Source organism: Anolis carolinensis, chromosome 2 (assembly GCF_035594765.1).
Source record: "Anolis carolinensis isolate JA03-04 chromosome 2, rAnoCar3.1.pri, whole genome shotgun sequence".
Lineage (NCBI taxonomy): Eukaryota > Metazoa > Chordata > Lepidosauria > Squamata > Dactyloidae > Anolis > Anolis carolinensis.
In genome coordinates, this window is record NC_085842.1 from 296746858 (window position 1) to 296760352 (window position 13495).

At 44.1% G+C, this 13495-nt stretch overlaps 1 protein-coding gene across 2 annotated transcripts in view; it reads left to right on the plus strand.

The window, feature by feature from the left end:
* slc38a9 (solute carrier family 38 member 9) overlaps nt 1-13495 on the plus strand; it is a 53232-nt gene that overhangs the window by 22216 nt on the left and 17521 nt on the right. For both annotated transcript variants that reach the window (XM_003216181.3, XM_008102782.3), the window contains one exon: nt 11775-11881. In XM_003216181.3, coding sequence (XP_003216229.1) covers nt 11775-11881 — 107 coding nt within the window. The remainder of the gene's footprint in view (nt 1-11774; nt 11882-13495) is intronic.

Sequence of the window (13495 nt, forward strand, 5' to 3'; positions counted from 1 at the left end):
TGAGAGTTGCCTGATGCTGGCTCTGTCCTTTCTCAAGGATGCCTCTGGCACTTGCTCAAGGTCACAGTGGGTTTCCATGGCTGAGTGGGGATTCATATTTTGGTCTCCTAGAGTCCTATTCCAACTAGTGTGTGTATGTATGTATGTATTAGTTGGAATAGGATTCTTGGAGACCAAGATATGAATCCTCACTCAGCCATGGAAATATATATAGACACGCACATGCACAGAACACTGGCTCTCTCTGTTGTCATTTCAGACAAATAAGAAGTAGAGTTGCTTGCTTATTAATAGTGGCAGCAAACTGGATGGCAAGATGGCGGTAATGGGTTTGCGGGGCCTTGGGTAAGGCAACCTGTGAAGGATCCCCTTCTTTGTTGTTGAGCTTGTCTAAATGCATTGATACTTCTGATTGATGGATCTGATAGATCTCTTAATTTTCAGAGTGCTCTGTTGTTTCACCAGGTTATGAGCTTTCTGAAAACGCTGGCCATGCTAGGTACGTGGCTTGGAACTTCAGAAAAGTAACTTTTCAAAATCCAGTCTAAATCAAACCGTTTGGAGTGCAGCATCAGGGCAAAACATTAAAAGGCACTAGGAAAGGCAGCGGCACAGGGTTCTGTGAATGCTGTAGGGCCATGGCGACCGCACAGAGAGGTGAAATGTTGACTGTGGAGAGGAGCTTCTAACTGTCCTTCGAGAAAAGAGGGGGAATCTTTGCTTACTTGCATGGCCTCACCTTTGTTCTCCCATGCCCCCCCATCCATTCACATTCTTCAGTGTTCTAGCTAAATTCAAATGCTAACGGAGACATAAAGTAGGATATGAAGCATATGTTCCACAAGATATGCTCTAGGGTCCACCCAGTCTTTGCTTATTTGGACTGCTGGCCAAGACAGAAGCAGTTTCGTCAGTTCCCTGATGATTATGGAGAAGGCTGCAGCTGTTGAGTGGAAGAAACATTGTTCCACAAATACTTCATTTTAACTTTCATAATTGGAACAATGCTTAACACTTTTTCCTGTGTTGTCAGGGAGAAAAGAAGGATGCTTAACATTTATTAGGGATTGTATTAATGCAGAGAAATTTTGTCAAATAATAATAAGAATTTTAATAATAATAATACTTTATTTTTCTATCCCACCACCATCTCCCCAAAGGGACTTGGAGCGGCTAACATGGGCCAAGCCCAGAACAGAACCAAAATAGAACAGTTGCAACGAGTGTCAAAAGCTAAAAACAATGATACAATAATCAAATCAAATAAGCAATTAAAACATAACATACAATAAAACACATAATATCCAGACAAATGAGGTAATGATACAGACATCAACCACTAAGGATAAAAGATAAAACTTTAATCTTATATCCCACCCCATCTCCCTGAAGGGACTCGGGGTGGCTTACATGGAGACCAGCCCAGTAGTGGAACAAATATTAAAATATATCACCATAAAATACATTTGCATTACAAGGCATTAACCACATAAATCATCATAAAAAACATGAACTCAACAGCAACTGATACCAGTTGTTGTTCAAAGGAACCAGATTGCATGTTATCAGTGTCACTTAGTTCATGGGGCCGTTTATCGTTATGCCAGCACATCAGTTTCCTCGTTGTGGTTTCAGCGATAGGGAGACAATGGTAAAATTCAAGAGTTCAATGTTACATAGATTGGGTCGCCATCTTCGTAAGCTTCCAAGAACTGTTTTAACACAGTGGCTGTTTGTTTGAATTCTCAGTTCAGAGTGGGTAATTGGCTCGACAGCCCATACCATCTCATCCTTGCATATTAAAAGTGGTAGCAAAACTTACAATCTCTTTGTAATATGACCTATAGTAGGAGGATTTGGTCTACAGAGGAATGGGAAACACGTGGCTCCCCAGATATCCTTTAATTGCATCTTCTACTGCTGGAATATGACACCATTGAGTGTCCTTGCTAAAGCAACTGGTGGGTCATATATTTCTCATCCATGGTCATAGTATGTGAAACTCGCATATTTTCTGGTTGCTGCCCAGCGTATTGGGGATTGTGGGAGTTATAATTTAGCACATCTGGAAGGTACCAGGTTGGGAAAGCTGGAATCACTGGTAAGAAGATAATTTGAAAGTTGTACTTGGAGAAATTGAAGTTCCAACATGTTGCGCTTTCCATGAAATGACCTTTGAAATGATAAAGAAAAACAAAGGACTTAAAAGGTGACCCTGGATTTTAGTCCCACACGCAATGACCTTACATTATTTTTATAAAACTGGCAAAGCCCAGTATAGTTTTTTTTATTCTTCTTTTGGAGATTTAATAGTCTCTTGATGAATTTCATATACTTAAGGTCATTTTGATTAAACAGGGAAAAAGCTTTGCTGTTTACTGTAACCTAAAGCACATGTCATTCTGAGGAATTTGTTAGGCGTTCACACCAAGATTCAAGACTTGTAGTTCATAAAACATTTCCTCTGCTCTCTTAACCACTATATTAGTGTAAATAACAGTGCTAAAAGGGTTTCCTTGTCAATTATTATTGATTTTATGGTAAACATTTTGCTTCTAAATGAAGAAACAGTGTGCTTTTAACTTTGGCTTGATAGCAGGGAATGGAATAAACTTTGGGGTTATCCATTTGTTTTGAGAGCCTTAAAGCACATGCATTCTTCTTTATTGCTCTTGGGAAAGATCCAAACAGAAAGGCATCTTGAAAATGGAGTGGACACTATAGCAAATTACTGGCCCAGACCATAGTCTGCTGGCATCTTAGCCATATCAGTGAATGGGCCAGTACGTGCAGCGAGTATATTATGTGACAGTGTGCCAATGCAATGTTTACACGGGCAATCATTTCACATGTTGCTGCCTATTACATCCATTCTCTGTGCTCCTTTGGCTTGACCTAACTCACCAGGCGGAGCTGTTCCACAACAGGCCTCCACATGGCCTTCGTCAGAAACACTGAGCAGATTTTTACTGTTTACTGGCACACTTAATCTGTGAATGTTTATAGTCTGCACGGTTATCCAAACAGAGCAGAGGAAAAAGAGGGTGGTAGAGAATTAGGCGGCTTTGATGAATTGTTTGTGAATTTGAACAGATGTTGTGGGGCGGCATCTGGGTGAATCCAGATTTTAACTTTAATCAGACCAGACCCAAATGCTAAAAGTTCAGCTCTGGCATATTAGTCTAGGGGGTGGGTAGTTTATTTGCCATCTTTTAAGTTAGTTACACCGTATGGTTACCTATACAGGCAGTCCTCAAGTTCCAAACATCCGACTTACAAACAACTCATAAATTTATTCCTGAAAGAGTTATCATGGGAAAAGGTGTCTTCACTCAAGCTTTATCACTAATTGTCAGGACCCAGGCTGCAGAACACCAATAACCATGCACAGAGACCAGAATCTATCTAATATCTTTATTAAGGAAATATATAAAGTCAATAAAAATAAGTGTAGAATATAGTTCAGAAGTAGACCTTTCAGGAAAGGTCAAATATAGTCCAGGAAAACAATGTCCAATATGTGATATTAAAGTCCAAAGTTATAATCCACTTCACCGAAACACACACTATTTGGCAAGCAATAGTGTGGGGAACTGTCCATAGTCTTTGAGGCTTAAGGTAAATCCGAAGGAAACTGGAAAACAAGGCTTGAGACTGAGAAGCAAGGTCCGTGGTTTAAAACGCAAGGCAAGGCAAGACTTGAAACTTGGCAAGATCAAACTGGAAACAAGGCAAACATGAATCAAGAACTGAGTCCATAGAAGTCCATGGTACAAGGCTGAGCAGGAAACTTGATCCGGGAACTGGGAACTGGAGTACGAAGTCTACACACGATCTCACTCCTCAAGCCGACGAATTGACTCCGCAAGGATTTCTTTGCGGGCAAACACCTATATAGGATCTTGTTTTCCCGCCAAGGAACACTTTCTCTGGGGAACAAGAAACGAAACCTATACTGTGTCCAGATGCATGACTCCTTAAAGTTTCCCAAGGGAAACAGACTTAATCAGCTAATTGTCTGGCAGCTATCCTGGCGCTCCGGCGAGTCGCCTCTCGAGCGCCTCTATCTTGATTATAATAATCCCGGCGAGAAAATGGGGGAGATTTCTGCTCAAGGCTTGTTTGGCTGACTTCTTGTGGGCAAACATCTTGCAGGTGCAAGGGCTCTAAATCTGGCAGAAACGGTGGGAAACCCAAGTTTTCCTCTTCATCTGCCACAATAGTACTAGGAACGGGACTACATGGCCCATGAGTCATCACACTATCCCCCTCCTCAAGGCCCCCCTCAAAAATGGGCCCTCTTCCCGAGGTGCGGGGCCGCGGCTTGGCAGGGTAGGCCTGATGGAAGCGGCGGACTAAATCGGTGGCATGGACTGTGGAAGCGTCTTCCCAAGAGCGTTCTTCGGGGCCAAAACCCACCCAGTCAATGAGATACTGAAGGCGGCGGCGATGAAAGCGAGAATCCAAAATGTCCTGAACCTCAAATTCCTCCTCCCCGTCCACCAAAACAGGGGTGGGGGCCGGCCGGTCTGCATCCGCCGGAAGGAGCAGGGAGCGATGAAACACCGGATGAATGCGCATGGAGCGCGGAAGTTGGAGTTTGAAAGTTACGGGGTTAAGTTGCGCCACCACTGGATAGGGACCAATGAAACGGGCATCTAGCTTCCGGCAAGGACGGTGGGAGGGCAAAAAACGAGTGGACAATAGAACCCGGTCTCCTACCTTGATCTCGGGGCCCGGCTGGCGATGGCCGTCAGCGTGGCGTTTATAGTCCTCCTTGGCTTGATCCAGTTGTTGGTGCAAGAGTTGTTGCACCGCTGTAAGTTCTTGTAGCCAGTCCTCTGCTGCAGGGACTTCTGAAGTTTCAATGACAGAAGGGAAGAAACGCGGGTGGAAGCCGTAGTTTGCAAAGAACGGGGTTTCTTTAGTTGAAGCCTGGACACCATTGTTGTAAGCAAACTCCGATAGCGGTAACAGGGAAGCCCAATTGTCCTGCTGGTAGTTTACATAACAGCGAAGGTATTGTTCCAAAGTGGCATTGGTGCGCTCAGTTTGCCCATCCGTTTGGGGATGGTGAGCTGAAGATAAACGAGAGTCTATGCCCAATAGTTTTTGTAGTGCTTTCCAAAAACGAGAGGTGAATTGAGATCCACGGTCCGTGACTAAACTCTTGGGCAATCCATGTAGTCTGAAAATATGCTGAAGGAATAAATCTGCAGTCTCTTTGGCCGTGGGGAGGCCATCGCAGGGAATGAAATGGGCCAACTTGGAAAAAAGGTCAACCACCACTAGGATCGTGGTGAATCCAAGGGAAGGTGGTAGATCAGTGATAAAATCCGCAGAAATTATCTCCCATGGACGAGATGGAGTAGGAAGGGGATGCAGTAGCCCTGTGGGCTTTTCCCTTCTTGTCTTGGAGCGCTGGCATACCGGGCAAGTATTGACATATTTTTCTACATCCTTGCGGATCTTGGGCCACCAGAAATCTCGTAGAATCAGGTGCATGGTTTTAAAGAGCCCAAAATGCCCTGCGGGCTTGCTGTCATGACACAGACGAAGTGCCTTTTCTCTGCCGGGGCCTGGAGGGATGTAAACATGGTTCCGGTAGCACATTAGTCCATCCTTAAGTGAGAAAGGGAAACGTAATCCTTTGCGAATCTGGTCTTGAGCCCAGGCATCTGCCTGCTGGCTGGCTCTAATTTCTTGAGCGCAAAGGGGTTCTGGGTTGGAAGGAGTTGGTTCAATTGGAGTGGATTTGGTGTTTCCCACTGTGAGCGTGGCAAAGTTTTCGGGTTGCAGCAATCGGGATTCTGAGGTCTCTTTGCGTCCTGCAGCATACTCTGGTTTCCGTGATAGAGCATCTGCTTGCTTGGTCTGTGCCGGGGTCACATAATGGATCTGGAAGTCAAAACGTTCAAAGAACAAAGCCCAGCGCTGCTGCCTTTGATTTAGCTTTTGTGCGGTCCTTAGGTGCTCTAAATTTCGATGATCAGTATGAACCTCAATGGGAAATTTGGCCCCTTCCAACCAATGTCTCCAATTTTCAAAGGCTGCCTTTATGGCCAAGAGTTCTTTCTCCCAAATAGTGTAATTTCTCTCTGGGGCTGTTAGTTGACGGGAGTAATAGGCACAAGGATGAAGATGCTCCCCCACTGGTTGCATGAGTATAGCCCCAATTGCCACATCAGAGGCGTCAGCCTGCACAACAAAAGGGGTTTTAGGGTCAGGGTGCTGTAGAATTGGCTGGGTCGTGAATAACTTCTTTAATTGTTGGAACCCTTTCTCTGCTTGCTCCGTCCAGCGGAAAGGCTGTTTTCCACGGATGCAGCTGGTGATTGGGTCAGACCAGCGGGCAAAGTCTGGGATGAATTTGCGGTAGTAGTTCGCGAACCCCAAGAAACGTTGCACTTCCTTCTTGTTGGTTGGCGCCCGCCATTCCAATACTGCTGAAACCTTTGCCGGGTCCATGGAGAGCCCTTGTGGCGAGACGCGGTACCCCAGGAAGTCTACTTCTTGCAGATCAAAGGCGCATTTTTCTAACTTGGCATATAGTCCATGATCCCGCAATCGTTGTAGCACCATTCTGACGTGGTTCTCGTGCTCCGATTGTGATCTAGAAAACACCAAAAAATCGTCCAAGTATATGATCAAGAACCGATCTAGATAATCCTGAAAGATATCGTTGACAAAATGCTGGAATGTTGCGGGAGCTCCGGATAATCCGTAATTCATGACCAGGGACTCGAATAATCCGAATTTGGTCTGGCAGGCAGTTTTCCATTCGTCCCCCTCCCTGATGCGAACTAGATTGTAAGCCCCCCGGAGATCCAGCTTGGTGTAAACCTTGGCCCCTCTAAGCCGGTCTAATAGGTCCAAGATCAAAGGCAGGGGATAGCGGTTCCGCTTCGTGATATTATTCAATGCTCTATAGTCCACAACCAAGCGTAGGTCCCCTGACTTCTTTTTCACAAACATCACCGGGGAAGCAGCTGGGGATTGAGAGGGTCTGATGAATCCCTTGCGAAGATTTGACTCTATGAACTCCCTGAGAGCTTCTTGCTCTGGTTCAGTCAGGGAGTAGAGGTGTCCTCGCGGGATCGGGGCCCCCTCCACCAAGTCAATGGCACAGTCGTAGGGTCTATGTGGGGGTAGTTTCTCAGCTTCCTTTTCATTGGAAACGTCCCAGAAGTCTGAATATTTCTTGGGCAAGGTGATGATGGGCTCTGCGTCTGTGGCATGGCAGACCTTGGCTACTAGGCAATGGTTTTGGCAATACTTTGAAGCAAATTGTAGTTCTCTGTTGGTCCAGGAGATGCTTGGGTCGTGGAGTGTCAGCCATGGAATTCCCAAAATCACAGGGAAGTGGGGCACCTCGGTGACGAAGAAGGAAATCTCTTCCATATGTTCCCTTATCCACATTCTGGTGGGCTCGGTCCACTGGCTCACTGGACCCGTCTTTAGGGGACGACCATCTATAGCCTGCACCACTCGGGCATTCTTGAAATCATGATATTGTAATCCCAGAGAGTCGGCATACTCTCTATCAATGAAATTGTTTGTTGCTCCTGAGTCTATCATGGCATGGATCATGACGGGTCCCTTTTTCGCTGACCATAACGTGACCACTAGGAGAAATAGGACACCCGTCTGCGGCTCTTGAGTGGGGTTTTTGACCGGGTTGGCGAGCCTCTCTACGCCCGGTCGCTGGCTTCCCCCGCCGGCTTGGCCCCAGCCGCCTCGGCCGACTCCGGCTCCACGGTGGACGCCGCTGCCAGGCGGGCGGCGGGCTTTCTTTTGGCTGGGCATTCTCTGGCGAGGTGGCCCCCATTTCCGCAGTACCAACACAAATTCAAACGTTGGCGGCGGGCCTTTTCGGCAACATCCAGTCTGGGGCGCACATTGCCCAACTGCATCGGTTCTTCCTCGCTTCCCATGGGGTTTGGGGCTGGCGGTGGAGATTTCCATACTGGTCGTGGCTGAATACTGGTAGAAGCGGGGGGTCTCACCCCGGCTCTTCCACTCTGACCTCGGAGCCACTGTTTTTTGTTGGCAAGCAGGACTTCGGCTCGTAGACAATGATTAATGAGTCTCTCAAGAGTCTCTGGGGGATCCACCTTAGAAATTTCTTCCTGCATCTCGAAGTTAAGGCCCTCACGAAACTGCCCTCTGAGGGCGATATCGTTCCAACCGGTGTTCTGAGCCAGCACCCGGAACTCGGCTATGTACCGGGACAACGGCCTGTCCCCTTGAAGGAGTCGCCGGAGTTTATGGCCGGCCGCCTCCTCGTTGTCCTCGATTCCCCAGGTCCTCCTAAGATGGTTCAAGAACCCTTGCGCGGAGCTTAGGTGCGTGGAACCTGCATCATACAGCGCCGTCGCCCAATTGGCCGCAGGCCCATCTAGAAGACTATAAATCCACGCCACTTTGACATCTTCGTGGGGAAATTCAGCTTGGCGGGCTTCTATGTACGCCTGGCACTGGCGACGGAAAACATGAACCTTGGAGGCTTCTCCAGAAAACTTGGTTGGAAGCGCTAGGGCAGGGAGGCGCACTCCACATTCCTTCAAGCCCAGAATTTCACCCTCCTGTGTTCGGAGACTATCACGGATCCTGTCGAATTCATCCTTGGAAATGGTGTAGCTGAGCGGTTGGTCTTCCGCCCCGGTTCCCGTAGACATTCTGGTCTTAGGTTAATTGGTGCTTAGGGTGGCGGAGTCAAACTGTCAGGACCCAGGCTGCAGAACACCAATAACCATGCGCAGAGACCAGAATCTATCTAATATCTTTATTAAGGAAATATATAAAGTCAATAAAAATAAGTGTAGAATATAGTTCAGAAGTAGACCTTTCAGGAAAGGTCAAATATAGTCCAGGAAAACAATGTCCAATATGTGATATTAAAGTCCAAAGTTATAATCCACTTCACCGAAACACACACTATTTGGCAAGCAATAGTGTGGGGAACTGTCCATAGTCTTTGAGGCTTAAGGTAAATCCGAAGGAAACTGGAAAACAAGGCTTGAGACTGAGAAGCAAGGTCCGTGGTTTAAAATGCAAGGCAAAGCAAGACTTGAAACTTGGCAAGATCAAACTGGAAACAAGGCAAACATGAATCAAGAACTGAGTCCATAGAAGTCCATGGTACAAGGCTGAGCAGGAAACTTGATCCGGGAACTGGGAACTGGAGTACGAAGTCTACACACGATCTCACTCCTCAAGCCGACGAATTGACTCCGCAAGGATTTCTTTGCGGGCAAACACCTATATAGGATCTTGTTTTCCCGCCAAGGAACACTTTCTCTGGGGAACAAGAAACGAAACCTATACTGTGTCCAGATGCATGACTCCTTAAAGTTTCCCAAGGGAAACAGACTTAATCAGCTAATTGTCTGGCAGCTATTCTGGCGCTCCGGCGAGTCGCCTCTCGAGCGCCTCTATCTTGATTATAATAATCCCGGCGAGAAAATGGGGGAGATTTCTGCTCAAGGCTTGTTTGGCTGACTTCTTGTGGGCAAACATCTTGCAGGTGCAAGGGCTCTAAATCTGGCAGAAACGGTGGGAAACCCAAGTTTTCCTCTTCATCTGCCACAATAGTACTAGGAACGGGACTACATGGCCCATGAGTCATCACACTAATCCTTGTTTCAGTTTCCACAATAACCCAATATTTTCAAAATCCATTTATCAAAGGGACAGAAAGTGAGATGCAATCTTTTGAACGGGCAGAGACAGCAAAAGAAATGTTACAGGAATGCTAACCCTTCATTATACTATCCAAAAGTCAGGCGAACACGTGTTTCTTGATCCGTACACAAGGGAAGTACTCGAAAAATCAATTTTTGGAAGATTTTAAGACTTGCCATCCTATTTCATTTGAAAGCAAATTCTTTTAAACTCATTAAACCTTACTTCTGAGTCAATTTGTACACATTTGCATTGTAAGGCCATTAGAAGGTTTGCATCTTTCATCCATCAGTGGTTTTTCGTCTTCCTTTTACCAGCTGATGCTAACTGAAAGGCCCTTAATGTGGTCAAATCATGCATATTACTCATAGTCACATTAGAAAACTTGTGGTAGGCATGTCCTACGTACCAATGCAAATTGTATTACTTTGGGAAGATACTTCCCTTTAATTAAAAAACATGCATATTTGAAGACCTTCCGTGATGGGATAATATACTTTACACAGTGTATAAAATGAGCCCTATTTTTTCATCATAAATACATTATCTGGAATAAACTTCTCGATGAGATTTACATCCAAGTAAAATATGTTCAGTATCAGCACATTGTCTTTGCCTCCCAGTTTCTAAACTTTGAATCCAGAAGTTGGAATTTGTGCAGTTTTGCCGAGAATTAAACTATGCAGAAAGTAATACAACATAGGCTGTAATTGGTGGTTATGAAGCCATTGTAGATAATTTTTAGTTAGGACAGACCATTAAAGCATACATGGACTAAATGAGACACATTTTTCCATTGTCTGTTTGTTAGTAATCAAGAAGGAGAAAGAAAACCTCCAAAGCCAACGTCTTGGAAACAGGCTTGTATTTTATTTTCGAAGACAACATCTTGAAGACATTTGCATTGATGTTATTGACACTAATTTAGAAACCGGTACATTAATGTTAGCCTTTTTCGTGCAACGTATATATAATGAATTCTTTGACCTTTGATTACATCGACAGAGTAGTAATACATTTGTTTTAAATTTTAAAAATAAATTAAAATGACCCAGAGATCCCTAATGAAACTTCCGAATAACATATGGAAATATTGAATGGGAGGACAATTATTTAATCTTGTTGAAATTTAACTATTTAATAAGTCTTAAAATGGAAGTAACCGATTTGAGGTAACACAAGGGTCTGAATCCCATTGATTTGCTCCAACAAGAGAAGGCCTGTTGAATGGGAAGACAACATCTTGGGAGATCCCATTGATTTGGTGGGTCTGCTTTAGTTGAGATTGTCAATATGATTTTCTCCAGTTATTTCCACATTCTATTCAAGTAATGAGCACCAGGACAATGTTTCATTATATTTGAGCAAAGACAGTAACATAGTCATTGCTGCTGAACAGTTATCTTTTGTCAACGATATCAAAAGCCAGTAGGCTAATCCTATTAGAAGGCATTTATCCAATTTCCTTATAATTTCCTAAAATTGATCATATCCCATCCTGAAGCTGTTAGCTCCATCAGACCAATTAAATAGAGGTGTCAAAGTGAGGCTTTTGTGGGAAACCAAACAAAAAAAGGACAGTTGTGTGTTTTCCAGGCTGTATATCCATGTTCCAGAAGTATTCTCTCCTGACGTTTTGCCCACATCTGTGGCCGGCATCCTCAGAGGTTGTGAGGTATACAGCCTGGAAAACACACAACAAACCTGTGATTCTGACCATGAAAGCCTTCAACAAAAAACAGGACAGGTAAGGATGTTACATTACCAAGTTTATACATTTTTTTATAAACCTTTCCCTATGTATTGGAAGAATAAACTATAAAAGCTTCTTCAATCTGAACTCTCAATGTGTATATAGGTGCCTTTAAGTCGCCTATTTACTTCATGTGACCCCATGAATTTCATAGAATTTTTTAGGAAAGGAATACTCATAGGTGGTTTGCTACTGCCTTCCTCTGAAATAGTGCTGCCTCTATAGAGTTGGCCATAGTATCGACATAGAATGCAAAACACATGGATTACTACTGGTATTTATTATAATGGCAATAAAAGTTGCTTTAATAATAATGCTTCTGCTTTTGTTTCTCCAGAATTCAGACTTAAATTTCCTCAGCTTACAGGGGTGCTGACCCTGGCCTTCTTTATTCATAATTGTATCATTACGTTGCTTAAGAATAACAAGAACCAGGAGAACAATGTAAGTATCAGCATGAGAAAGTATTATGTACAAATATGAACCACTCATATCTGAGCTGCTTTTTGAAACTAATAGTGACACAAATAAATATAAAAGGATTGATATTCTTCCTTCTTTCCCTAGGATTGTACCTCCTAGACCGGGCATGCAAACTTTGCCCCCCCCCCCCCAGGTGTTTTGGACTTCAATTGTGGGAGTTGAAGTCCAAAACACCTTGAAGGCCAAAGTTTGCTCATGCCTCCCACCCACTTCTTGGCTGCACTGCTCGTGTATATCCTGTTTATTATCACTGGGCCAACTGTGGCCTGCTAGTTGATGATGTCCTCCAGTTCCCATCAGCCCCACCCATCCCATCCCAGCTAATGGTGTGGGATAACGGGACAGTAGTTCATCAGTATTTGGAAGGGTATAAATTCTCCAGCCCTGCTATTCCTGTTGGCCTTGTGAATTGGTGGAAAGTCATGCATACAACAATTGTATGCATATTGCAGGTGTGTCCTGTGAGGATCGGGTACTTAGTAACTTTCAACATCCTACTAATTTGTAAAACTAATTGCGGATGTTTAATGTCAGTGTAATGGCTGTGGGAACTTTCCTAGGAAAAGGAAGCAGGGCAACCATATATTGTGTTTAAAATATATGTAACAATATTTGGAAAAAAATTCTTTGCCTGGTTTTAAAGTGTTATTTCCAACAATTGTGCAGTACTTACTTTTAAAATAGTTGTTATACTTCAGAAACATTGTTTTTGTGGCTGCCACAAACTTATGTTGAATTGGTTAAGACTTTGTAAGATATTCATTGAAAAACTATAGAAAAATATGCTGCAAAATGTCCCGTAAAACAAAGTTTTTGCAGTTTAATAAACTTTTTACATGTTTTTATGATAGAACCAATTAGGAAATGACATTATAAACCCAGGAACAAAAATTGTGTTACATAATGATATCAGTGCCATAAAATGTATGGACTTCAAATGTGAATGGGCATACTCTACAGTCATGGCATCTTAGGTTGGAATCATAGAATTGTAATCACAGAATAATAGAGTTGGAAGAGACCTTATGGGCTATCCAGCCCAACCCCCTGCCAAGAAGCAGGAAATCGCATTCAAAGCACCCCCAACAGATGGCCATCCAGCCTCTGCTTAAAAGCCTCCAAAAGAAGGAGCCTCCACCACAGTCCGGGGGAGAGAGTTCCACTGCCAAACAGCTCTCACAGTGAGGAAGTTCTTCCTGATGTTCAGGTGGAATCTTCTTTCCTGTAGTTTGAAGCCATTGTTCCACATCCTAGTCTGCAGGGCAGCAGAAAACAAGCTTCCTCCTTCCTCCCTATGACTTCCCCTCACATATTTATACATGGCTATCATGTCTCCTCTCAGCCTTCTCTTCTGCAGGCTAAACATGCCCAGCTCTTTAATTCACTCCTCAAAGGGCTTGTTCTCCAGACCTTTGATCATTTTAGTTGCCCAGAATTGGACACAGTATTCCAGGTGTGGTCTGACCAAGGCAGAATAGAGGGGGAGCATTACGTCTCTGGATCTAGACACTATAAACTTGTACCACCACCCCTAAACCAAACACATGATAAACTACAATTATTATCTTACAGTGC